General features: G+C 28.4%; 2 protein-coding genes and 2 long non-coding RNA genes across 4 annotated transcripts; 1 reads left to right on the top strand and 3 right to left on the bottom strand.

Moving 5' to 3' along the window:
- Positions 1-5,681: 5,681 nt before the first annotated feature.
- LOC128293916 (uncharacterized) lies at positions 5,682-6,380 on the bottom strand. Its single transcript, XR_008284053.1, has 2 exons — positions 6,266-6,380; positions 5,682-5,913 (listed from the first exon to the last, which is right to left on the bottom strand). It is a non-coding gene; the product is annotated as an uncharacterized LOC128293916 (long non-coding RNA).
- Positions 6,381-14,130: 7,750 nt separating this feature from the next.
- Positions 14,131-14,538, bottom strand: LOC108485471 (uncharacterized). Its single transcript, XM_017789316.2, has one exon. It carries the CDS (start codon positions 14,536-14,538, stop codon positions 14,131-14,133), a length of 408 nt encoding a protein of 135 aa, XP_017644805.2.
- Positions 14,539-18,027: 3,489 nt separating this feature from the next.
- Positions 18,028-20,442, bottom strand: LOC108485420 (uncharacterized). The gene is made up of 4 exons (XM_017789257.2): positions 20,302-20,442; positions 20,035-20,209; positions 19,070-19,134; positions 18,028-18,417 (listed from the first exon to the last, which is right to left on the bottom strand). The coding sequence occupies exons 2-4, from the start codon at positions 20,177-20,179 to the stop codon at positions 18,349-18,351; spliced, it is 279 nt and encodes a 92-aa protein (XP_017644746.1). The 5' UTR covers positions 20,180-20,209; positions 20,302-20,442; the 3' UTR covers positions 18,028-18,348.
- A 4,253-nt stretch (positions 20,443-24,695) lies between these two features.
- On the top strand, positions 24,696-27,834 carry LOC128294173 (uncharacterized). Its single transcript, XR_008284450.1, has 2 exons — positions 24,696-25,058; positions 27,708-27,834. It is a non-coding gene; the product is annotated as an uncharacterized LOC128294173 (long non-coding RNA).
- The last annotated feature ends 44 nt before the right edge of the window (positions 27,835-27,878 follow it).

A 27,878-nucleotide genomic window follows, 5' to 3' on the forward strand; every position in this document is an offset into this window, starting at 1 on the left:
TATATTAAAAAAATTCAAATTTTCTATCACACACACAAAAAAAAAAATCAATTAAATCACTTATGGAATAGTTAAATTGACGATTAAAAATAAAGAAAAAGTTGATTAAAAGCATGCGTCTGTAATTATAATATGGTTACTTGTCAAGTTGTCATACAAAATGCTACTTACTTAATGGGTAGGGAGAGGATTTAGCTGCTTAATTTTGGAAAATTAAGCTACAAAGGTTTTTTAGGGCAAGGAATATGATGATGTTGATTTTTAAAGGTATAATATCAATTTTAGTCCTCAATATTTATTTTTATCAATTTAACCTTTAATTTAAAAAAATAAATTTATCCCTTAACATTTTTAAAAGAAAGCCAATTTGCTTCTTCTTTTTTAATGAAAACACTAAGAATTTATTTTTAACAATGCTGGCATAATTAATTGTATAACAGTTCACGATATTTCATATTGGCATAACAACGGATAATTTAAAATTATAAAAATATTAAAAATATATAAAAATTCGTAAAAAATAATAAGTACGTGAGAATTGCTATGCAATCTATCATGCTTAAAATGTAACGTTTTAGTCTGTATTTTTGTTAAAAATAATAATAATTCAATTATTTTTGATATGTTGATAGTTAAATATAATTTTTTAAGGTCGATAGTTAAATTTAGTTAAAATAATAATAAAAGAAATTGAAAAATATATAAATGTTAAAGACTAAATTTAATAACGAGTAAATATATTACATACTTTTCTTTCATTTTGATGGTCCAAGATCAATTTTATTTAAGCCGATATAATATTTAGATAAAACCCTTCTAGTAACAATCAGTTTAAAATTCGAACTCAATCAAAATGCTGGGGAAATTGGTATAATCATCTTTTTTCCATACATTTATTTATTTTAATGGGCTTTAAATGAAAAACCTTTAGACGTGTTAAGAAGGTAAGGCAGATTGCATTCACACAATCAAGAGAAAGGGAAATTACGTGTCGAGCATTGAGTGGACATTCCCCATTAAGTGGGATTTTGAAGTCAACATTAACATGACCTATATTTCCATTTGAAAGCAGCAACCCCCCACCCTTATTTATTTAATTTTAACCCACGTGGCAGCTGATCCTTGCCCCTTTTTAATAATCACGATGATAATGATTTAAGGCGAAGTGGGTCCCATTTACGTTTCACGCTTTCCCTTGTTCTAAACCAACACTCAGCCATTGGGAAACCAACAAATTCTGTAACCTAAAACTGTACGGAGTTTTCTACTAATTTAATTTCTAGGAATTACTGAAATTTGAATTAATTAATGATAATTAAACTATGAAAATTAAAGAATATATGTTAAATATTAAATTTAAAGGTAGATTATTAAAATAGTTTCTTTTATTTTTAATGTTATATTTTAGTCACGTTATTTTATTCTATTATATCCCATACGACACTATGATGTGATAATTAAAATGAGTTTTAAATGTCAACATAAATGCTTAGTTAGGGTGAGAAAAAGTTAAATTTTTTTTATAAAAATAGAATACAGTTTTTTACCCTAAAACTCGATTTTCTCCATTTTAAAAAGAAGCAACAATTAGGTTTTTCTTTTTGTTACCATCAAAGAAGAGAAGAGCGAAACAACAAAGAAGAAAAAGAAGAAATGGACATATCAACCTCTATATTTACTTAATATTGTGGTTATCCAATTATGTTAAGAACTTCATGTTCGAATAAAAAACTAGATAGTAGATTTTTAGAGTGTCCAAATTATGAGAATAGGAGAAGGCACTGCTGTCATTTTTTTCTATTGGTTTGATCCACCTATGGCACCTGGTCTAAATGGATAGTTTTTCAGTCAAAATGAAAATGAAAACTAAAAGAAAAAGGAGATCGGTTTTTTTTGTTGTTAATTAATTTTAAAAATTCAATTAATTAAAAAAATCAATTAATTTACTTAGTTGAACCACATTAGCATTTAAAACCCATTTTAACTGTCATAATCAGACTGCAATTTAGAAGGTAATAGATCGTAATGACAGAGTGATCATTTCATAACAAAATGATAACGTAAGTAATTAAAATATAACATTTCAAACATAAATGACTAAAATATAACCTGAAACAAACAAAAATAAATATTTTAATAATTTACCTTAAATATAAATATAATAAAAGGATGAAAATAAAAATTTTACAAAGAAAAAAGACATAGGAAATCTAAGTTCTATAATCCCGTAATGCGTACGATATGCTGAGGTTTTGGCTTCTGTTTTCAAATGTGTTCATCATTATTCCCTTAATTTCGTATATTAAAAATATTGGAGGAGAAATTAATGGGACAATTCTTAATTATATCATGGTTTATTTTATTTTATTATTAGTTTAAAATTAAAATATTAAGGCCTATTTAGTCTTAGTTCGATTAATATCGATATAATTGTCAATGCAGAAAAACATGAATTTAAGTGCGTTAAAATATAATATCATTTTATTTAATAGTTCAAAAAGATTACAAATAGTTTTAAATATATTGTATCAAAACAAATATGATAACAATCTATAATGATATTAATATTCAAAAATTAAAATATTAAGCTAGGGACCAAGCAAAGCAAATAATTTCACTTGCCATTTGGCTTAATTCTCGAATCAACTTTTATTATTAGATAGTGCAACATTAAATATTTTAATTTCTCTTTCTCTCACCCTTATTTAATAATAAAAATAAATAAGTAATTTCTCTGAAGATTAGGGTAATGTCATATATTTTTCTTTAATACTCAAATCATTAATAGATTGATTATTCTATGTCACATAAGTTAATTAGATAATGATACATCGTTATAAAATTTTAAAATAAAATTTATTTAATTTTGTTTTTAATGATACACTACCATATATAATAATTAAGGAGGAGTCGTTTATAATGGTGTAAGTTTTATATTATTTCGTATTTTTTTTGTAATTAATATTTTAAAATTCAACCATTGAATTTATTGATATTATTGTACTTATTAAGCATATAAAATTTTAAACTGATTTAATATCTCTATCACATCGGTATAATATATTAATATTAATATTTATTAAATAGTTGAAAGATTTTTTTTATAAAGCAAATAATTAGAAATTTTCAGCTTATGTCAAATTTAACATGCATTATCTATACGAGGTAAACGTACTATGAAGACCCTTGTATTAGGAATTAGGTTTTGCTCCCCTTACTAAAAAAAATGGACAAATTAGTACCCGTACATTAGATCAAAGAGTAAACCGATTTTTTGTTAAAAATCTCATCAATTTCTATTGTCTAAAAACTGGCATGGCTGACAAAATAACAAAACAATTACATGTGGCATCCGTTTCTAATATAAGGACTTCCACGTTACTTCTACTCCTATATGAATGAAATATGAAATATAACGATTAAATTGTTAATATATTAGTTGAAGAACAAAAAATAAAAGGATATAAAACTATTATACGAGTGTAAGTAAGATCCCTTCGCTTAATAATTAACTCCAACATAATTAAGGGTTTGGAAATTGAGAAGGAGAGGGATAAAGTCCCTAGTCATTAAACAATTACATAAATTTTAGCAAATGAAGAACACTTTCTTGTAGTGTATATCAAATTAAAAAACTAATACTAGTCAACTACCTTGTACATAAGTTAAGGGTAGTTGGGAATTGGTAGTGGAACAATGTTCCACATTTAGTGGGAATCAAATTGACCCTTCAAGACACCTAGATGAATGCAAAGCACACAAAGGTTTCAAACCCATTTTCTTTGAATCATTGATGGGGATGATGCAATTTAGAGAGTAGAAAATTAACCTCACTTCAATCAAGTTATATTAAACAAATATAAAATAAATCACAAAAGTTGGTCCAATTCATAAAGTGAAGCAATTTGTTTCTTCTTTCTTTTGTATGGTTTTAATTTGATCATGGTTGCATCAAAATTTAAAAAAAAACCCTCAAATAAAAGGATTAAGAGATATCGGACTTTTTTCTTGAGGGGTTTTTAGCAGGAGTGAGTAAATTTTGATGTAAATGGACTTCATCCATATTTATAATTTCATCATTTTTAACTTAAATTCAAATTCATCATATTTATCATACAAAAAAGTAAGTTAATCGATTTAGTTGATTGAAATAGTCGGTGTTAAGTTGATTCGATTAGATTGATTAAAACTTATGTCAACAAATTAGTCAGTTAAATTTAATAATTGTTCGATTAAGATTCAGTTTATCATAGAAATTGAAAATAACTTTTAAAAAATACTATGAAAAAGTAACTTTTGAAAAGTTTGATAATGCTTACCGTTAACATCTTACCGTTAACATCAAAAAGTGTCTTTTTAAAGAAGATAAAATGTTAATTTCATTGAAAAACACTTTCCCAATAGCCAAAACTATTTTTTAAAATTTTTTTTTGGCTTCAGTTAAAATTCGTGTTTAAAAACAACTTTTGATTTAAAAACATGCTTGTTTATCAAATAGTAAACAAAGTCTAAGGGTCCTTCCTTTGGTTAAGCGTTTTCCTCTAGTGTGGCAATGTGTTCAGTTTTCTTTTTGTCTTATGCTACAATATCACTACAATATTTAATCTTACTGTCACTATTATTTTTACTATCCGCGGGTAAACACTTCGCCCATCTAAAAATACCCTAAACCTATCATTCAATTATTTTTAACCGAAGTGACCCGTGGTTATGTTGTAATTCTTAGTTGCAAGAGCCAAGAGGTGTAGGTTAACATCATTTTTCAACGAAAAATTCAACATCCACTTTAGTGAGTGTGGTCTGATTTGAAAGGAATTCAGATACACCCAACCGAAAAAATAATCAACTGTATTTTTCCTAGTTGGGACATGTCAATTTATGAGCTTCATATAATGCTTCCATTCCCAATATAATGAGGTTGTTGAAGCCTATTTAGTAGTTGTTTTAACAGTGTAGAGTCGCATCATCATTATTGTTATTATTTGCAAATTATGGGCACACAATTGGGTTTTAATCTTTGTCTAAGTTTAGCTTTTTTTGTGTTAAACTTACTTGTACGTATAATTATTGTAGTATTTTAATTATGGACCGTTCATATTTTAAGCTATTATTGTGCTACATAATTAAGTTTAGTTTAGTCGCAAAGGGAAAAAAATTTTAAGAGCTCGATTGAGACTTAGTTCGATTGATATGAATATTATTGTAAATGTAAGAAGATGTGAGTTTGAGTGCATTGAAACATATATCTTCCTATTTATGGATAGTTTTAGATATTGTATCGAAAATAACAGATATAATCAGAACTTATAATAAAATTATTAAAAAGGGTTTTAAGGGTAGATGATGTGGATTATAGATAAACACAATAAATTGTTGTGTGAAGTGGCTTTGATTCTTGGTTGACGCGGATGAATTATCTAGCTGAGGACAGCAAAATTGGGTAGTGAAGGTCTATTTAGATGGGATACGGCCCGACATGAAGGTCTACGATTTAGTAGGCTCAAACTCTTCAGCCCACGTTTAGTTCTTTTATTGGTTTAAGATCCTCCATTCTATAACTTAAAATTGGTGCTTAGTTCAAAACTCGGGATTTGATCTGTCGGTTAAGAGTGTTCATTTTTGTGCTCATGTTGTGGGATTGAATTGTAGGAATTATCTGTTAGTGGTGTGTGCGATAATGATTTGTTGTAAAAGGAAAATGCTTAATTTATTATGAACTATAAGCATAGTGTAGAAGCCCAATTTTGGCCCAAATAAATTAAACCCTAAGCCCACTAAAGACCTTAACATACAAAAAAAAAAAAGAAATAAACCTTAGCCCCCTATCCCTAAGTGGCGCCCTAGCCACTGTCAGAGCCTAGCCACCACCTCTGCTGCCACCTCCACGTCACATCCACCGCCCTCCACTTGCACCTGCAGAGTAGATGAAGAAAAGACAGTAAATAATATAAAAATCATGTAAATGGGTATAAAAAGCCAAGCAAAAATCATTGTAACGGTCGGCAAGTTTTCTCTTTGCAAACACAAAACATTCGGCCACTTTTCATCAATAAAAAAAAAGATTTAAACACAAAAAAGATAGATCCAAAGAAAGAACATAGCAAGTTAATAAAAAAAATTCATCGTGCAAAAGTTTCTATTTCTCTTATTATTTTTCTCTTTAATTCCTCCATTCGAATACATATACATATATTCCCTTTTTTAAAAAAAAAACAGCATATGTATATATATATATTAGAATAAAAAAAAAGAAAAAAAATTTTACCTACACGGTGGCCGGCGATGACGGCGACGGCAGCCCTCCTGGTCGGAGTTGGACCTGGTCCAGAGAGAATTTCCCCCCCTCACTTTTTTTTTTTTTCAAATGCTACAAATGATTTTTTTTAAAAAAAAATTGGCCTTTTATAGCCCCCAAAACGACGTCGTTTTGGGGGCTGCCTTTTAACCCCAAAACGGCGTCGTTTTGAGCTAACCCGCGTGTTGACCCGACCCGCTCCAAGGATCCGCGTGTTTTTATTTAAGGGTCTAATTTCGCAAATGGCCCTTCTGCCTTTTTATGTTTCCGCAATCGAGTTTTTAATATTTCTTAATTTGGCCCCGAAACGTGTTGCGTTTTGTGATCTAGTCCTATACCATGCGCTGCGTTTTAGAATGAGGGAATATTTCGCTTTTGGTCCCCCCAGGTTACACGCATATCGCTTTTTAGTCATTTTCTCTTTGTTTTTTTTAAATTGCCCCAAAACTTTCTTTTTGTTCCGAATTTAGTCCTTTTTTAGATTTAAGTTGATTTTTTTATATTACCTTTGCTATTTCATTTTATTTTAAATATTATTATTCTTATAACTTTATTTATTAAATTTCTTATTATTGCTATTATTTTTATTTTTATTACCATTATTATTATCATACTTGTACTTATATTTATTTTATTCCAATGCCATTATTATTATCACCTCTATTGTTATTATTATTAATATTAGTGTATGTTTCATTACATATGTATGTATATATATTTTATATATAGTATTATTTTAATTATTTTATTTTAATATTATTATTATATTATATTTACTCTTTGCATTTCAATATTATTATTATTATTATTACTATTATTATTATATATTAGTGTATATTTTATGTACATATATATATATATATATTTATATATAGTATTGTTTTTTATTACTTTAATTTAATATTTTATTATATTTGCTTTTTGTATTTCTATATTATTATTATTATTATTATTATTATTGTTATTATTATTATATAGTAGTGTGTATTTTATTATATACGTATATAAATATATATTTATATATAGTATTATTTTTATTTACTTTACTTTAATATTATTATTATTATTATCATCATTTTTGTAATTATTATTACCATTGTATTACGACTATTATTATATTTTCATTTTCTTATTACTCATCTATTATGTTTCTTATCTATTTATATTTTCATTATTATACTATATCTATTATTTATTAGTATATTACTATTACTATTATTAGTATTAGCGTTTTTTAATCAATACTTATATGTATGTATTATGTTTTTTAATACTATATTTTTAATACCATACACGTTGTGTATATTCTTAATACTATACTTGTGTATATATTTTTTAATAACTACATTATGTATGTATTTTTAAACGCTATATTATGTACATATTTTTAATATTATGTATATACTTTTTATTCCTATATATTTTAATACATATTTGTATATATTTATATATCGTTATTGTTAGTTATTTTTATATTATTACTGTTTTCAATAAATATTATATATATTTTAATCTAGTATTATATGTTTCACATATATATGTTCCCTACTATTTCATATTTACATTATTACTATTATTATAATATTTAATACCATATGTATTATTATCGTTTTATACTATTATTATTTATATTATTATTATTATTATTATTACCGTTTTCGTTATCATTGTCAATTTTATTTTGTCATGTTTTATTTATTTATTTATTTATTTATTTACTTATGTATTCGATCATTTCATTTTCTTCATGCTTTTGTTTATATTTACATATTACTAGTCTTGCTATTATTTCATCTTTTATAATTGCTCATATTATTGTTTTTAACACCGTCGCACCTATTACTATGTTATTATAATGTATTAATACCATAATTTACTTTTATGTTTTACTATAAATCACGTTATATTTTTTACTCAATACATTAAGATAATTCTTTCATAAAGTAATATTCCGTATTTAGTAATTTGAGACAATCGTGCCTTAACTTACTGGGTTTCGATTTTTCTCATTTAACCTAAATAACGAAATATTCTTTTAAATCACAATATGAGTTTTAAAAAAAATGCTTATTCTCGGAAATACGAGGTGTTGTGTCCTAACTTACCGGGTATGACATTTTGTTATCTTGAGATAAGATTTTTTTAAATAAAGGCAATTCGGTAGTTCGAGAGATCGTGCCCTAACTTACTGGGTTTCGATTTTCCTCGTTTACCCTAAATAATCAAATATGCTTTTAAAAAGAGTTAAAATACACAAATTTTACATAAAAGGCAAACTCACTCTCAAAAGCTCGAGATGTCGTGTCCTAACTTACTGGACGTGACATTTTATCACTTCGAGACGAGAATGTCTTTAATATTCGAGTTTTTTTTACAAAGAGAGGGATCGTATTTCAAAGTATTTTAAGTTTTCAATTTTTGACACTAAGACGCTAATTAATCAACTAGGTACTAATTTTGGGCGTATCGAGGCCCTTCCTCGTGCGTAACCGACTCCCGAACCTGTTTTCTTGATTTACGTGGACCAAAATCGTTGTTTAAATAAATCAAACCATTTATTAAAAACAACCACTTTTACGAGGTGACCCGATCACACCTCATAAAAAAAGATTGGTGTCGACTCCCATTTTTCGTTATCGTTTCCAAAACTTAAGTCGATTCCCGTTTTCAAAAAAAATGGTTTCGACACATAGCAATACCCATTTTCCATTTTAATCCGTTTAAAGATTGAGTGATTTATTTAAATTCGAAGGCTTATTTATATTTGGATTGGATATTAATTTGTTTAAAAGTCAAATTTAAGAATCCTAATTTGTAGCTCTGGGAGTTCAAGAGTCTATTTTGTAAATATCATCGAAAATAAATCCTTGGTTTGAAAGTTTTTTTCTTCTTTGATAAATGGGGGAAGGGAATGAAGTTATTTAATATCGAATCCAAGCTCTCATGCCTATAATATAATTAAAGGAATAAATCAATTAATTAAAAAAATCAATTAATTTACAGATTAATTTATTCAAATTCATATTTAAATTCTCAGTTTGGTACCTAAAATATGCCTCTGTTATATATTTTTAGTCCCTTTTTAAACTGACGTTAAAGCAAATTATTATAGGCAATCACAAAGCACCACTAGTCAACAATTAATCAAAGTGAAAAGTGTTTTAATATTATAATATTTTTTTTTAATTTAAATTTAATATTTTTATTTTAAATAAACTTAATTATCACGCGACATTTTTTTCATTAGCTAAAGCATGCCATATGGTGCTTTTTTATTGGTCAAAGTTGTCCAACAATTTTTCTTTACAATCGTTAGAAAATAGATAAAAAATTGATGCTTTAGTTATTAAATTTAAGAAAAAATTTAAGTACAAAAGTGAAAATGAATGAAAAATAGAATATAGGAAAATCCATTAAAATGTATATTTTATGTATAACACAAGGAATTATTATTATAGTATATTTTGTTGTATATTGAAATAATTACATACGTAGAAATATTGTAATTTGCAAAGTAAATACCACTAAAACACTAAACTTACATTCTCAAGGACATCATAATTAAAAACTATTGAGCCCAATGGGCCTAACTATCCATTGTTACCAATTGGACTAACACCAAGAGACCCATATTTTTGTTTTAGGCCACAAGAGAAAAGAATACAAATTGCAAAAGCACTAAAGACAAGTTGGACAATGGATTAACCCATTTTCATTACATTTCCCACAAATTTCCCTCTTATAGTAAACAACTTTTGATTTAAAAAATAGTAAACAAAGTCTAAGGGTCCTTCCTTTGGTTGAGCGTTTACCTCTAGTGTGGCAATGTGTTCAGTTTTCTTTTTGTCTTATACTATAGTATCACCACAATATTTAATTTTACTGCCACTATTGTTTTTATTATCCTCGAGTAAACACATTACCGATCTAAAAAGACCCTAAACCTATCATTCAATTATTTTTAATCGAACCGACTGGTGGTTATGTTGTAATTCTTAGTTTCAAGATCCAAGAGGTGTAGGTTAACATCATTTTCCAATGAAAAATTCAACATCCACTTTAGTGAGTGTGGTCTGATTTGAAAGGAATTCAGATACACCCAACCAAAAAACTAATCAACTGTATTTTTCCTAGTTGGGACATGTCAATTTATGAGCTTCATATAATGCTTCCATTCCCGATATAATGAGGTTGTTGAAGCCTATTTAGTAGTTGTTTTAACAGTGTAAAGTCGCATCATCATTATTGTTATTATTTGCAAATTATGGGCACACAATTGGGTTTTAATCTTTGTTTAAGTTTAGCTTTTTTTGTGTTAAACTTACTTGTACGTATAATTATTGTAGTATTTTAATTATGGACCGTTCATATTTTAAGCTATTATTGTGCTACATAATTAAGTTTAGTTTAGTCGCAAAGGGAAAAAAAATTGTAAGAGTTCAATTGAGACTTAGTTCAATTGATATGAATTTTGTTGTAAATGTAAGAAGATGTGAGTTTGAGTGTATTGAAACATATATCTTCCTATTTATGGATAGTTTTAGATATTGTATCGAAAATAACAGATATAATCAGAACCTATAATGAAATTATTAAAAAAGGTTTTAAGGGTAGATGATGTGGATTATAGATAAACACAATAAATTGTTGTGTGAAGTGGCTTTGATTCTTTGCTGACGCGGATGAATTATCTAGCTGAGGACAGCAAAATTGGATAGTGAAGGTCTATTTAGATGGGATACGGCCCGACATGAAGGTCTACGGTTTAGTAGGCTCAAACTCTTCAGCCCACGTTTAGTTCTCTTATTAGTTTAAGATCCTCCATTCTATAACTTAAAAGTGGTGCTTAATTCAAAACTTGGGATTTGATCTATTGGTTAAGAGTGTTCACTTTTGTGCTCATGTTGTGGGATTGAATTGTAGGAATTATCTGTTAATGGTGTGTGCGATAATGATTTGCTGTAAAAGGAAAATGCTTAATTCATTATGAATTATAAGCATAGCAATACCCATTTTCCATTTTGATCCGTTTAAAGATTGAGTGATTTATTTAAATCCGAAGGCTTATTTATATTTGGATTGGATATTAATTTGTTTAAAAGTCAAATTCGAGAATCCTAATTTGTAGCTCTGGGAGTTCAAGAGTCTATTTTGTAAATATCATCGAAAATAAATCCTTGGTTTGAAATTTTTTTCTTCTTTGATAAATGGGGGAAGGGAATGAAGTTACTTACGATCGAATCCAAGCTCTCATGCCTACAATATAAATAAAGGAATAAATCAACATTTAGTCCCTGAATTTTTTTAAGAAAAGAATTATAATTTTTCATGTGATAATGTGGCACAACATCAAAGTGTCACATCTTTACATGGACAAAAATTGGGAACACTTGCCAAGTTCCAAGACTAATGTGAGAAAATTTATCAACTTCCAATACTATGTTGACCCAAAAAAAAGTTAAGGATTAAGGAAAAGTTGTTAAGTTCATGGACTAAATATTATTTTATCCTTATAATAAAATAACTTTTTATTATTATATAAAACTAAGTGTTCTCCTCTGTTTTACGGTCGGAGTGATATTCAAGTAAAGCTCTCTAGCAATGATAATTCCAAAATTTAAACTTAACCCAAATGTTTGGAGGCAGAATTATGAGCAATATTTTTTTCAACAAAATTCTTGTACCATCCGCAACTTAAAAGAAGTTGAAGTAGCTAATCCTACACATGAACTTGCTAAGAACATGAGATGAGAGTCAAATTAGGGTTTCTTAATTTGATATTGATAAGCAGTAGGAGTCCAAAAGCAACAATCAAAAGTACATCTCTGTGTTTGAATCTTAGCAATTGGCGACACAATGAAATTTCTTGGAAAGAGATGAGATCATGCATACCATCATCAAGCAAGCAGCCCACAGTTTATTAGTTTATTAATATGATTAAAAATATGGTTTTGCCAGAATGTGTTCGCTGTGATACATGAACTCTTCTCACACTATTCAACCTTTTCCCTACAAAAAGAATAAAATAATTTCGTACAAAATCAATTTCTCAAAGTACAATACATTAATTTTAACAATAAAAACTACAATATATATATTTTTAGATAAATTAAAATAGACAATTGAGTCTTAATTTAATTAGTATTAATATTATTGTCAGTATAAGAGGACGTGAGTTTGAGTGCGTTAAAGTTCATTATCCTTCTATTTAAAGATTGGGGAGGGACTATGGGTAGTTTTAAGTATTGTATCAAAAAATAAATTTATTTGATGGCTAAATAATTTCTATATAAATTATAATATAAAAGCATATAATTACAAAAGATAAATATAAATATAAGATATAATTATAAATATATAAATAAAGTAACAATAAATTGAACAATTATAATTAAGCATATGATTAATTCATCTCACAGTTATTGTTGCGATTGAATCCAAATACATATTTCATCAATAGTTTTAATCACATCATTACAGTAATTAATCTCACAACCATTATCGTTTTTAACCTCATTAAAGCTAATTTCACCGTCCATTAAAACTATAACGATGGTTTAGAATTTTAATCACTTAAAAGCAATGAAATTATAATTTAATAAATAATAAAATTATGTTTTAACCTCTCAAAATTTATAATTAAATTTTCACTCCTAAATTTTTTAGATTTAGCCAGAATGTTTATGTTGTGAATTTTCAAACTATATTCTTTTTAAGACATTCCAATAGTAAGCAACTCCACAACCTTTACCAAGTGAAATACATAAAAGACCCAATATAACCAACAATCTAAAATACCCAATTCCTTAAAATACTAGCACGAGATGATTAGATAATAGAGAAGCGATTGTATAGAACTGTCATTTCACGTTATTCTTATCTCTTTTCAATAAGAAAATGATAGATGAGATTTTTTCCTCCTGATTTTCAACTTTTTCCTCTTGACAAAATTCAAATCTTACTAAAAATGCTAAAATTCAAGAATAAAAATCTGATTTGTCATCCTCCTATTAAAACGTGATAAGAATAGAATTACAATTTGATACAATTCTTTCTCTCTAGATAACAGATAATTAACAATGGTTTGTAGAGAGTAAAATGACAGAGCCAACAAAAGAGGATAAAGGCACAACCCTGTGGAACCAAGATTACACAACCCAACCAATCATATACTAATCCCTCCATACCCTCAATGAAGTACGACTCCAAAGATAGCTAAGGTCTCAAGCATCACTAATATGACTACAATAATCTTTCCTTCGTCTTATAAACTCAAAAATGGTCATCACCCACCTTCCTGGTTAACAAATTTGATTTTGATAAGTAGCAAGTCTATAAACATAAATCATATAATTGAATCTTGGCAATGGTGGACAGAGATGAGATAATGAACAGCAGTCAGGGCCATCATCAACCAAACCCACAGCTTATTTATTTATCAATTTGATTAAAATAAGGTTTTTGCCAGATTGTTTTTGCTGTAATATGTTAAGTTTTTCTCTTTTATTTTTCTTTAAAAATTTATTTTTAAACACTAAACAACGTTACAACAAGAAGAATCAAATGATTTCGTACAAAAAAAAGGAAAAAAAAAAACAACAACTTCTCACATCACAATACATTGCATTTATATATATTATCTGTTTGGTAAGGAGAAATAAACAATGAACTGATAGAAGCCAAGATCAATCAAGATCAAAATATATATCTTTTTGTTGGAACTGGATTTGCTATGATCAGTCAAAAAATGATCAAAGAAAACTGATCACAGCTGATGTATATATATGGGAAAAAGAAGAAAAAGAAGACTGAAAACCCATAAAAAAACACCACCATTAATGAACCATGGTGGTAGTGTTGCTGTGATGATGAAGCAACTTTGAGAAGAACCCACAATTCCTTTTCATGCCACTGAACAGTAACAAGGGAAACGAATTACCCTTTCCTTCTCTAACCAAATGGTAGCTATGCATAGGAGAAGAAGAAGCAGAAGTTGAAGCTGAAGAATAATAAGATGACAACGAAGAAGATGAAGATGATGATGATGATGATGAACAAATGGAACAGTCAACTGTAACGGGGATATGACATCGTGGGACGGAATATTCAAACGATAGCTGAGAGAGTTTTTGTTGTAAGCAAAGTGAACAAACGCCTGGTGATTGCTTGTGTTTTGGGTGTTTTTTGCATCCTTCAATAGCCTTGGATCGTCTTCCACCCTTTGATCTTCTGAAGGTTGCCATTAGATTTTGGCTTCTCATGTTTTTCTCTTTCTGTTTGCTTGGCTGCTGCGATATACTTATGGATGTGTTTGGGGTTTGAAAATGCTATATATATATAACACAAAGGAAAGCAAAGAGTAGGTGTGTGGGTTTCCAAGAGGGTTCATGGGAGGTTTCATTGGTGTTCTCTTTTGGCTTTTTGACTGCATATCTATGTGTAATGTGTGTCTGTCTTACGTCTAAATGTGTTGGAAAAGGAATTTTCCTCTTAGATTTCTCACTTGCTTAAATTTAAAATTAAAGGATAAAATTCTTTCCATATCAATTTTTAGGTTAAAATATATTATAGTTTTCATACTCTTCAGGTTAAAATATGTTCCAAGTCCTTATATTTATTGTATATTTAAAATTTAGTCCCTTACTTTTATTTAAAAGAATTTAGTCTTTTACTTTTCGAATGTAAAATACAAAGTTCCATTATTAATACTATTGAAATTCTTCTATCAAATTCAGGTTTATTATAATATTATTATTTTTATTACATAACTACCAAATGAATAACTTTTCTTATTTCAAAATGTTATACTAGTAGATTTAATAGAAGAACTTTAACAGTGCTAACAATCGGACTTGAATTATAAAATTCAAAAAGTTGAGAGACTAAATTCCTAGAAATATAATTAGAAGGATTAAATTCTAAATATACAAAAAGTATAAGGACTTGAAACAAAATTTACCCGTTTAAAAATAATTTTTTTTTTTTTGGGGGGGTGGGGAGGTGGAAAAAAGAAAGGGTGTGATAGAGAAGAGGTAAGATGGGGGTCCACTTGATTGTAGAGTCGGTGGTTAAGATGGTTTGGGTCGGGTGATTAAAATATTTTGAGTGCAAGCAATGCTTTTGACTTTGAGCCCAATTTTCATATTTTTTTATTATTTATCTTTTTTAATTTTTTTATATTATACATATCTGTTTTACTATTTATATTAGAAATTCGTAGTTATCCTTTCAAATAATATTTTTTTTAAAATTTAAATTTATATTCTCTCTTTAAAATATGATATATCTGATTATTATATCTAATGACTTATTAATATCATCTTATATTATCTTTTCGGATTTGAAACCTTGAAAATTTACTTTTTTCACCTGAGACTCCATGCCCAACATCCCACCGCAATACAACATCAATTTTATTTAATAATTTTTTATCCCTAATTTATTACCATTTTTAAAACTTTTATGTATCAATTGTTTTGGTGACAGATTAATTTTGTTTTTTGCTATTTTATTTAAAACTTAAAAGGATTAAATTTATTATAGTTTTAACTTTTAATGAATAGAAGAAATGTATTGATAATAGTTAAAATGAATGCGAAAATTGATACTTGATGGATTGATCATCAAGAATTGAACTCTAATTCGAGGGTTTAACATTTTACAAATAGATCACATAGTGATTGGTAAAAAGTATTATAGAACGCTTTATATTAAGTTTGATTGTATTTTGTTTTTTTATTTAAAAATGGGTTGATTAATTATTTTATGTTAAATCAAAGAGTAAATCTTTCTTTTAAAATATTCATCATTCTATTATTAAAATTGGTGTGATTGATGCCATATGTTCCTCATTCTAACATATATGAACCGATAATTGTAGAAATGAATAGAATCTTTAACAAAATGATTAATTTACTCTTTGATCTAAAATATAATAACTAATTTGTCAATTTTTGAGTAGAAAGAACAAAACACAATCTATTAAAATGGGTCAATTAGATATTATACATTAGATAAAAAATAAATCATCTTCGTTAAAATGTTCATCTATTTCTATTATTAAAAACCGATGTGATCGATGCCATATGTACCTCATTCTAACATACATGGACTAATTTTTAATCATAGAAATGAATAGACTTTTTAACAAAAGGATTAATTTAATATTTGATCTAAAGTATAATAACTAATTTATCCATTTTTGAGTAAAAAAATAAAACACAATTCTAACTCTTAATATAAAGGCTTTAATAGCACGTTTACCCTAATGAGTTTATATATATATTAAAATTTCATACACCCACAAGTGGGGTGAAAAACTAGAAATAGAAGATGAAAAAGACTTGGTATGAAGTGAGTAATTTTATAAGTGAAACAACTATAATTTTTAAAATGATTAATAAAATATTTAAAATGTTATAATAAATATCACATATATCTTTATTTTATATGCACTTCTAAAATCAACATAAAATAATTATTGTGACCATAGATATTGTTTGTATTATGTTAAAATTTAAATTTACGTTAAGATTTATTTAGAGTAATAATTAAAGTTTTCATCCGGCACGCACTTAAATGATAAAATTTCAAACTTTATCATCTCTTTCCGTTCCTTAATATTGTAATGATTAAAAAAAATAGATTTGATAACTAGTGATATGAATGAAGGAATTGTTATCGAGGCAATCTTTGGTCGAGTGGTGTGGACGAGGGGACAAAGCTTTTATTAGGACGCGGAAAGAGCCTTGTGGGAAAATGCCAAATGGGACTTCAAAGCAACAGAGTAGGGATTTGATTCTTTCCATCCATTAAAGGATACATCTGTATCGTTGTAATAAAGCCTTTACACACTCATCCCTACCCATATTTCTTTCCCCTGTTGTTGGGGACGATGTTCCCTTTGGTCCATAGTCATGAATTTCAATATTAAAATTTAGTTTATGTACCAATTGAGTCGGCACGATTATTATTACAACTAGGAGTATGTGGACTTAAGTTTGCTTATGCACGGTTTTTCCTAAATAAGAAAAAAAAAAAAGACGGTATAACAAAAAAATTCAATCCTAACCCAAACGATAATCACTAAATTTGTCTATTTCCTAAATCTTATGTAGCAAACATATTATTATATATGTAATATCTTATCAATTTAATATTTCTGCATAATACTCACAAAAATGCTATGTCACTGTAGCTAATGGATTTAACAACTACTACTCAAAATATAAAAACTCTAAACATGCATTAATCAACAACTTATGCATAGTACTCAACTAATACCTAAATGTTTTTAATTGTTATTGTTTAGGTGAAGTCTGAAATTTCAAAATTCAAGAAATACAAGAACTAAAAATAACCAAATTAGAATAAAGAGACTAAATCCACAACTTCAGCATAATACAAAGATTGATAGCATCATTTGACCTTTAATTTAATATATGTCAAATGTCTTTTGTGCAACACCCAACACAACTAGTAAGATTTTGTCATTTCAAAATGACCTCTAGAACCTGAAAAATCTACGTATGTCAACAGTGTTCTAAGAAAACCGTATATGTACTTGGTATATGGAAGAACACACTTTGAACCAAATGGGATTAATGCTTGAAAATTTCATGCTAATGACTACAATTGAAGTCATTGGATAGGCAGCATAAACTAGAGAATTTGATGTAAGGACATCTTGCAACAAATTCTGAACAAACATAGTTGATGATCAAGAAACAGAATTTCAAAGCAATTTAAATTTTCGATACCGATGAGTTCAATGTTCAAGACATAGTATATTCTTATTGCTTAGTGCTTATATGTCCTGATTTACCTATTGCTGGGTATCAGCTAAATCAGGTAGAGGTGTTGTACATTTTAAGCAATCAGATCTCTGACATTACAGGCAATTGTTAATAGTTTAGAATGTAGGACAAAAATAAAGAACTCGCAAGACCTTGACCTAAGGCAGTGCACCCCAACAGACTATGTTCTAGTTTAACATGGCTGCGGTTAGATGATGAAAGACATGATCAAACAACTATACTCACTCCATCTGCTGATTATTTAGCTGATTCAGCAGCCTCTGCGGTTTTGACTTCAGTTGGGCACTGGGATACATATGGTTTGAGCTGCGAGAACAAAAAGGATAACTCAGATCAGAAGCAATAAACGCAAGCACTTTCTGGATGAAGCTGTAAATCACAAAGTACAAACTTGAACTGTTTATGAATCAAAATAGGGGTATTGAGCCAGTGGCGTGATGAATGCTATTCTCCTTCTGAGGGATAATAAGTCGAGTGAGGAAATCAGAAAAAATATGCCAACTCTCAGCTATAATAATCAGGCCACCAATCCCCAAAACTGCAATTCTTTGATAGATCTATACAGGGGGTTTGGTTTGGCAATTCAAAACTACATTATATCCTTTTAAAGTGAACCCTAACTTATGGTTCAAGAATCAACAGAACCATTATAGTACAAAGGAAAAAGAGAAATGGGATTCAGTTGGATAAAGAGCATAAGTTATCATAGGCAGAATGCCCTAATTCAGTTTGGAACGGACAACAGATTCAGTTCTCCTACAAGCATCATGTACAAACCCACTTAAAATCAAATTTCTAGCATCATGATACCTTAAAATCCTTGAAACTGTCCAATGAAGTTTTGGCAAGGGGAGACTAGTATGTTTCAGACACAAGCAGAGTTTTGAACCTCCTTTAGAATTATTAATCCATACATTGAAAAATTGGTATAAAAAATGCAAGCGAGGAATAAAATTACCTTGAAGTCAGTCAAATCAGGAACCACATAGTTTGGCAACTTCTCCTGCATCACAACATATCCACCTGCAGTGGATGCTTCAGTTATACTCCCAGCAAAAAGCAGATGCATACACAGTTCAATCAAAATTAAAATCGTTGGATCGTAGTTCAAACTCCGAGAAGTTAATATGAACTTGTTTTTGTAATTTTTGGTCACATAGTTCTAATAATGATTATAACCTAGCATGCACACAAGATGCCGGATTTTTTAACTTGAACCATAACCACAAAGGCAAATACTTGAGTTTCTTCAAATATTCAAAATTAGAATCAGCCTTCTCATTGGAGTATTAAGAGGATTTTACCTACATTTATACTATACATAAGCTCTGCATCACCAATCAAACTGAACCTTATCTTTACTATAACAAGGTTATATTCACAAATCACAACCTTAAGATTATCCATAATAGCTTAAAACTTAATACAAAAGCAAAGTTGTTGAGATATTAGAGTATAGCATGCTGCATTCAGCTCGAGACATTGTGATATAGTTAGCGAGGAAATTCTATCTGGTGATTCAATGCAAGAATTACCAACGACGGCAAGTGAATTTAAATAATCGAGAAAACGAAAACAAAGGATTTTCAAAGTCTATTACACTAGTAAAAAAGCAAAAAACCAATGGACCGAGCAAACAACTCCTTATCTTTTACTGTAACAGGGTTATACTCACGCCCATAAGATTATCCATAATAGCTTAATAACTTTAACACAAACGCATAGTTGTTTAGCTATTAAAGTATAGTATGCAGCATTCAGTCAGACACGGGAAAATTCTATCCAGTGATTCATTCAAAGCATTATCAACCAAATCTAAAAGCAAACGAATCAAAGATCACAATTATAAATCCACATTGCTAATAAAGATTCTTCTGCTTGTCAACCCTAAAAATAATCACAAATTAAAGAAGAGAATGGAACCTTTGCGAGTGTGGAAACCAGTAGACTTGCAATTTTTCCCCTTGTAATAATCTCTTGGTGCTCGTTTAGACGAGAGAATATCGAGCGATGAGGTACGCTTCCTTCGAAACGTCCTTCCTATCCCTAATATCAATCCCAGTGGCATTTTTTCCTCGTTTTAACTAAATTTTAAACCCTAAAAAGATCAGAATTAAGCCATTATTATTAGATAATTAAAGAAAAAAAAACTAAGGCAACCATTACAGAGACAAGTAGAAGCAAACTTACAGGTTGGAGGGTTTAGCAGAACGAAGGAGCAGAACGAAGTGGTGAAGCCTTAGGGGTTTTCTTGAATATTTTCTTTTACGGTTCATAATCATAAGAAACGATGGCGTTTAAGTTGGCCCAGATAGTTTCGGCCTGATCTTTTTGGGCTTTGAGAAAGTTGCAATTTCAACATAAAAAGCCCAAAATCTCTTTAATCATTAATTGATTTTATTATTATTAAAGTAGTTAATTGTTTTTTTAATAGCTAGACTCGTTTATTGATCTGAAAAAACATACAGAAAAACGTGAAAGTAATTGACACAAAAAATGGCTCTTAAAGAAGATAAATAGTTCAACCTAAAGATGGGTTTTCTTTCCCATTTACAAAGACGTTACATAATTAAAAAAAACTCATACAGAAAACTTATTGTCTCTTCCGATAAGAAAAACGATAATGAAATATTGGTGCATACATTTCAACATTTAGCCCATTAGTCCAATCTTCACAAGGTTATAGGTTTTGGTGTAAGGGCTAATTTAGCAATACTTTTAAGAAACACTTTGGGAATAAAAAGTATTTTTAAGAAAAACTCAAAATTTCTGCTTCTGCATTTGGCCAATTTTTAGCATTTGAAAAAAAAATTTTCTCTCAAAAGCATATTGTTTAGGAATACTTTTATCTCAAAAGTACTTTGTCTCGAAAGTGCATTGTTAAACTAGCCCTAAATGTAATGGTATTCAATATGATGATTTCTTTGATTCTCTCTACAACTATCTAAATTGAAGTTAGGAGTATTTGTGAGTTCTCTCACTCTATGTGAGGGGTATTGACATAGAATGAACATTTGATTGTTGAACATTTTTTTTTAACTTTTGTTCATTGTTTGTTATACTTTTAGTTGAGTTGTTTTTTATTTAAATGAGTTTCCTTCATTATAGGAGAGTCTCATGGAAGTAGTTATTAATTTTGTTGATCATTGCTTTGTCTTTAAAAACCTATTGATGAATGAACAAGGATGATTGATATTTTATTCCTTATTTTTATGTTTATATGGTATCAGAGCTAGCAAAAATTGTACAACTTTGATAAAAAAATCTCTATTGCTTCATGCATAAATAAGCCTACTAGTAGCTGGTATATTGAATGGTTTCTATCAATATTTTCATTTTCGAAGCTAGTAACACATTGATTATACTACGACGAATAATTCAACCCTACCTCTTAACTCCCTGTAACATTAGTTAAGAATATAAATTTCTCGACCTAGAAAGTACAATTTTCAATGCTCATGCGTGATCATGATCTCTTTGGCCATCAAATTGGTTTTAATCTAGCCCTTCAACGCATTACCAATGATTTTTAACGAATCAATTCTGATTATACCATTTAGTTCTTTTAAGATCAACTTATCTAGAATTCCTTAATGGCATTTGCTGACCCAACAACATCCAAGATTGCTATTATGCTGAATCAAAAGTCCCTCCATGCAACTTTCGTTAATAACTCACAAAATTGGGCTTTTAACCTCGAAGATCGACTAGTACACTTCATAAAGACGTCACTTTCCATGGTTGACTATGTGCAGTGTGTTCATAAAGATGACAATTCTTGATCTGACCCGACATGTTTTTAAGTTTCTAATACATTATATTATGTATTTTTTATATATTATATAATAAATTATAACACATAAAAATTAAATTTATATATAATATTATAATGTAAACATTAAAAATGTTAAAATACAAATATATAATATTTAATAAATGAAAATTATTAAAATATTAAATATTAAATTAAAAATAATATAAATATTTTTTAAAAAGTAAAAACAATATAGACAAACTTAAAATGAGCTTGAGTTAACCATTTATAAATACGGGTGGGCTTAGGCAAAATTTAGGCTTATATTTCGGGTCAAGTCGGGTTTAGGCAAACATAAAGTGTGTTAGGGCTAGTTTGGCAATACTTTTGAAAAGTGCTTTTAAAAAGTACTTTTGAGAAATACTTTTGAAAAGTTTGTCAAAAGTACTTTTGAGAAATAAAATGTCCATTTTAGACATGTTATTATCAAGTAACAAATACGCATTTAAATAAAATTTAAAATAGTTAATATTATTATGTTTTAGTAAGAATAAAAAATTATTATAACTTGTTGTTAATATTTTAATATATGAAATATAAATTTTAAATATTTTAAGTAATAAATATTAATTACTTATAAAATTTAATTAGAATATATAAACTACATTTTAAATATTTAAATATAACAATTAAATATTTGTAATTAGTATTTTAAAAATATTTTTTATTTTTAATTAATGATTTTAACACATTTGTAATTAAGCACCAAGAAAAAAAAAAGGAAAGTACTATGTTATTGAAGGGGTGAAAAAGTAATTAAGCACTAAAAGCACATCTGAAAAGCCAAAAATTCTAGCTAAAAGCAGCTTGTTCTGCACAGCTTTTATTTCAAAAGTGCTTTTGGAGCCAGAAGTGCTTTTTTTAAGCACAGAAGAACAAAAATATCATGCTTAAGCTAAACTCAAACCGAACCAAATATGGATGTTTTTGTAAAAGAGTGCAGTTTCCTTCGGGCAAATCACAATTTATTGCAAATCAACTTCTTCAACTTGCGAAAACAAATCAAAATACATCCAAAAACTAGATTATTAACAATTTATTGTTCTAACTATGTGTTCTAACTATCTTTGTTGATCCTGGATGTATTACAAAGTTTAAAATTCTATCATACACACCTTACATGTTTCCCCAACACTTCTTCCTTGTAGCCTAGTGGCCGCACGTTCCTCCACCGCTACTAACCTTCTCTGATTGATCAAAGAAAGACACTAGAATTTGTTCTCCCTCCCTTCCTCCCTTCTTTTTATTGGTTTGATTTGGGGAATTCTTCCTCAAGGTTTTAGGAAATTAAAGCCTAAATCTTTCAATATTACAACCCGATCTGTCATTATAAATTTATTATAAAAATTAAATAAAGTTATTATAAATTTATAATTTTTAATAAATTTTTTTAAAGTTTTTTAATTACATATTTTAGGTTAAACTACACCATTAGTCATTAAACTATAGATAAGTTTTCGTTTTGGTCACGTAACTTAAAAAAAATTACAATTTGGTCATTGAACTATTCAAAAGTTTCCATTTTATTCACATGACTGTTAAAATTGATGCTATATGGCTTTCTCTATTTGCATTGCTTGTATCAATTGAAAGCTTTATTTCCCCTTCTTTTTTACAATTCAATTTTTTTCATGAAATAACTTTAGACATCATGAATCTGCAAACTAAATTTCAAACACTTTTTTTATTTGATTTCTAATATTTACCGTTAGATTGACTTGTATCTAAGGTATGTTCTTCTATTCATTGATGGTTACTGATCTACTGTACAAATCATTGAATCGTCGCTTGGAGCTCACTCGCAAAACTTTAAAAAAAACTTAACAACCCAATAACTTAAATAAAAACATTTGAATAGTTCAATGACTTAAATGAAAACTTTCGAATAGCTTAGTGACCAAATTGTAACTTTTTTTAGTTAAATGACTAAAACAAAAATTTAACCATACTTTAGTGACTAATGGTATAATTAACGCTATATTTTATACTTAATGTGCCACAATCTTATAATGCACGTTTTTTATTTTAACACCCTTAAAAAAGGATTAACTATATTATGGAATACAAATTCATCTAACAATTTAAAAAAAAAAATAAATTAAGTATCAACTTGATAATAGGGTCTACGTTGAATGGCTAAAATGTGACTTACCCTTTAATTTAATGTTCAATCCACTTCAAAAATAAATTTTCTTTCCAAAATGTTTTAAAAACTATGATTTATGTTTTTTAAATTTAAAAAAAATCTATACTATATTTAAATTTTTTCTTAAATTAGTATCATGAGTCAACTAGATATCAGTTTAGCTATGAAATGAGCAAAGCTTTTGAAAAGTGCAGTAAAAAAGTGTTTTTCTTCCAGAAGTACTTTTGGAAGCAGAAGTACTTTTTTTAAGCACTGCTAAACAAGCACTTATGCTTTTATATAAAATCAATGAAAACACATGTATGATCAGACTTACACCTAAAATTCTATAATTCTTACATAAATTTTTAATAAATATAATTTTTACATAAAAATTTTCAAGACCATATTCTAATATACAATTTTTTTCCACTAAGTTTAAAAATACGATATCAACTATGAAATGTAGTGTGATGGTTGCTCGCCTCATATTTTAATCATATAATTGGAGTTTCAATCATTGCTCATAGAAATAAAGTACTTTTTATGGTTAACTGTTTACCTTTTTAAAGACCATCCATTATAAGGGGATTAATCACTGCTATCAACGGTAAATACTTTAACTACGAAAAAAATATTATATAAAAATGTTGTGATTCAATAACATCTTATACCTTTACCACAAGTGGGAGGGTGAAAAATTTAATGGGTTTTATAGGGATTGCCAATTTCCCACAAAAGTCATGAAACAGCTATAGGCAGATTCAATAGTGGATAAAAAGAGTCAAACAATTGATGAACAAAGGGACCCATTGTTTTTCAGACATGAAAGGGAACGACAAGAGAGTCAGCAGCAGCTTTTTGGTGCGTCTCTTTCCCGCTCCCAAACTCAGAAAAGTGGAAAGGGACGAGCCTTATATCCACATCCACATGTTGTAGGCTCAACTCATGGGGCTAAAAGCATGCATGCCAGACAGACAGGTTCCATTCATGTGGTGCTCAAGGAAGGTAACTCTTTAATTAAAGCTTTTCGAATAAGTTAATACATGATCAGGAAGTTCAGTTGCTATCAAGCATTTACACCCCCCCCCCCTTTCTAAAGATTTGTGATGAAAGTATGGTCCATTGCTGCATATAGGGGATGACGGATGAGGAGTACATGAGTTGGGTGCTTTCACATTTTTGCAGCGGATTCAATCTCCTTATGATTGTAAAACTTTGAGAGAAATTTGTTGTTTTTTAAATAGAAACAGGGTGGTGTGAGTCTATTTGGTCTAAGCCCTAGACAATTGCTTGTTCTTTTAAGGAATGGCACGTATAGGAAAGAAAAGAAATGGACTCTATCGATGTTGTCTTGTCATTTCAATTTGTTAGGTTTAGAAAGATCTAGTTTAAGAATTTCACATTGTCAAAGATAATATAAAATTTCAAATATATTTTTACGTTTCGATTTTAAAAATTACTTTGAACTCATAATGTAATAAGTAATTTTACGTTTCGATAATTCTGTTATTTTAGATAATTTTATTTTTCTTTAACCAAATCACACCTTGAATTTAAGATCTAGTAACTTTGAGAAATTTGTCGATTTTTTTAATGAAAATTTGGTGATTAGTCTATTTGGTCTAAGCCCTAAACAGGTGCTCGTTGTTTGAAGGAATGGCACACATGGAAAATATATAAAAGAAAAGAGAAGAAAAAACTTTGTTGATGTTCTCTTACCATTCAAATTTGTTAGGTTTAGAAAGATATGGTTCAATAATCTGGCATTGTCAAAGGTAATGTAAAATTTCAGAATAATATTTTTACGTTTAGATTTCAAAAATTACTTTGAGCCTATAATGTAAAAAGTAATTTTACATTTCAGTAATTGTGTTATTATAGATAATCTTATTTTTTCTTAATCAAATCACACCCTAAATTTAAGATCTAGTAACTTTAAGAGATTTGTCGTTTTTTTTTAATGGAAATAGAGTGGTGTGAGTCTATTTGGTCTATATGCCCTAGGCAAGTGCTTAATTGTTTTAAGGACTGACACACATGGAAAAAAGAAGAAAGAACTCTTTTATTGTTCTCTTGCCATTCAAATTTGTTAGGTTTAAAAAGATATATATGGTTCAATAATCTCACATTGTCAAAGGTAATGTAGGATTTCGGAATAACATTTTTATGTTTAGGTTTCAAATATTACTTTGAGCCCATAATGTAATAAGTAATTTTATATTTTAGTAATTCTGTTATCAGAGATAATGTTATTTTCCCGTAACCAAATCACTCCTTAAATTTAAGATCTAGTAACTTTAAGAGATTTGTTGTTTTCTTTTTAATGGAAATAGGATGGTGTGAGTCTATTTGGTCTATATGCCCTAGGCAAGTGCTTGTTGTTTTAAGGAATGGCATACATGGAAAAGAAAAGAAAAGAAAAGAAAGAACTTTGTTGATGTTCTCTAGCCATTCAAATTTGTTAGGTTTATAACGATATGGTTCAATAATCTTACATTGTCAAAGGCAATGTAAGATTTCCTAATAATATTTTTACATTTGAATTTCAAAAATTACTTTGAGCCCATGATGTAATAAGTAATTTTACATTTCGATAATTCTGTTATTAGAGATAATCTTATTTTCCCTTAACAAAATCACACCCTAAAAACTTTGAGAGATTTGTTGTTTTCTTTTTAATAGAAATAGAGTGGTGTGAGTCTATTTATTTTGTATGCCCTAGACAAGTGCTTGTTGTTTTAAGGAATGGCACACATGGAAAAGAAAGAACTCTGTCGATGTTTTCTTGCCGTTCAAATTTGTTAGGTTTATAAAAATCTAGTTCAATAATCTCACACTATTAAAGGTAATGTAAGATTTCGGAATAACATTTCCAGATTTAGATTCTAAAGGTTATCTTGAACTCATAATGTGTTAACTAATATCATATTATGATAATTATATTATCAAAGATAATCTTATTTTCCTTGAATCAGACATTCGTAAATCATAAAATATAATAAATTTAAATCTATTTCCATCTCATTCCAAAGAATATCAGCACTTGTAAGTATAGACATGTCTATTAGTTGAAATGAGATCTATGATTTTATGAGTTGGGATTGTTTAGCATTCATTTTAGCTATCCAAAACTCTTTTTTAAAACACATTTTGAACCAAACCAAAGCTGGTCTTTATGTGATTTTTTTAAATGTTCAAAAGTCATGGCTTCGAAGGTGATAAATAGTAACATGTAATTTCTTTCATTATATATTAGATGTAGTTATTTTTAGGGTTAATGTAATTTTTGCCGTCTGAACTTATCAACTAAGTCCACTTTGTTGCTTATATTTTTTAATTTAATTTAATACTCGAATTTGACAACTAAATCTATTTTAATCCCTAAATTTGAAAAAGATATAAAAGTTTGATAATATAGCATAATATCACTGGTTCTATTTTTTATTGTGATGACATAACATAATTTAAAAGTGACACATCATTAAATTATTACAATTTTTCCTTAAATTAAAAAATTAAAATAGATCTAATTTTTAAATTCAGATACCAAAATAAACCAATAGAATGTAAATATCTAATTTTCAAGCTCTGAAATTCATGATATTTGTCTATATTACCTTACTAGAGGGTTTGTATCTTGGCTTTTCTTCATAGGGAAACAGCTTCAGCCAGCCATAGTTTGCATTTTGGCGATGCCAGCTTTAAAGACTGGTGCAAAAAATTGACAAGTCAGGGGAGATGGAGGGATATGGTCTGTTTTTTACATTAAAGTCAAAACAAAGGGGTGTCCCAAAAAGAAAAAAGGGAAAGCAACTAGAACCAAGA

The sequence above is a fragment of the Gossypium arboreum genome, chromosome 6, assembly GCF_025698485.1.
Source record: "Gossypium arboreum isolate Shixiya-1 chromosome 6, ASM2569848v2, whole genome shotgun sequence".
NCBI lineage: Eukaryota > Viridiplantae > Streptophyta > Magnoliopsida > Malvales > Malvaceae > Gossypium > Gossypium arboreum.

Bases quoted from the DNA above. Each gene is read 5' to 3' on its own strand.
- LOC108485471 (XM_017789316.2), bottom strand. From the start codon at position 14,538: ATGGCAACCTTCAGAAGATCAAAGGGTGGAAGACGATCCAAGGCTATT.
- LOC108485420 (XM_017789257.2), bottom strand. From the start codon at position 20,179: ATGCCACTGGGATTGATATTAGGGATAGGAAGGACGTTTCGAAGGAAG. The intron at 19,135-20,034 runs GTTCCATTCTCT...CATCCACTGCAG, and splicing joins TGGTTTCCACACTCGCAAAG to GTGGATATGTTGTGATGCAG. The intron at 18,418-19,069 runs GTAATTTTATTC...TTGTTCTCGCAG, and splicing joins CTGATTTGACTGACTTCAAG to CTCAAACCATATGTATCCCA.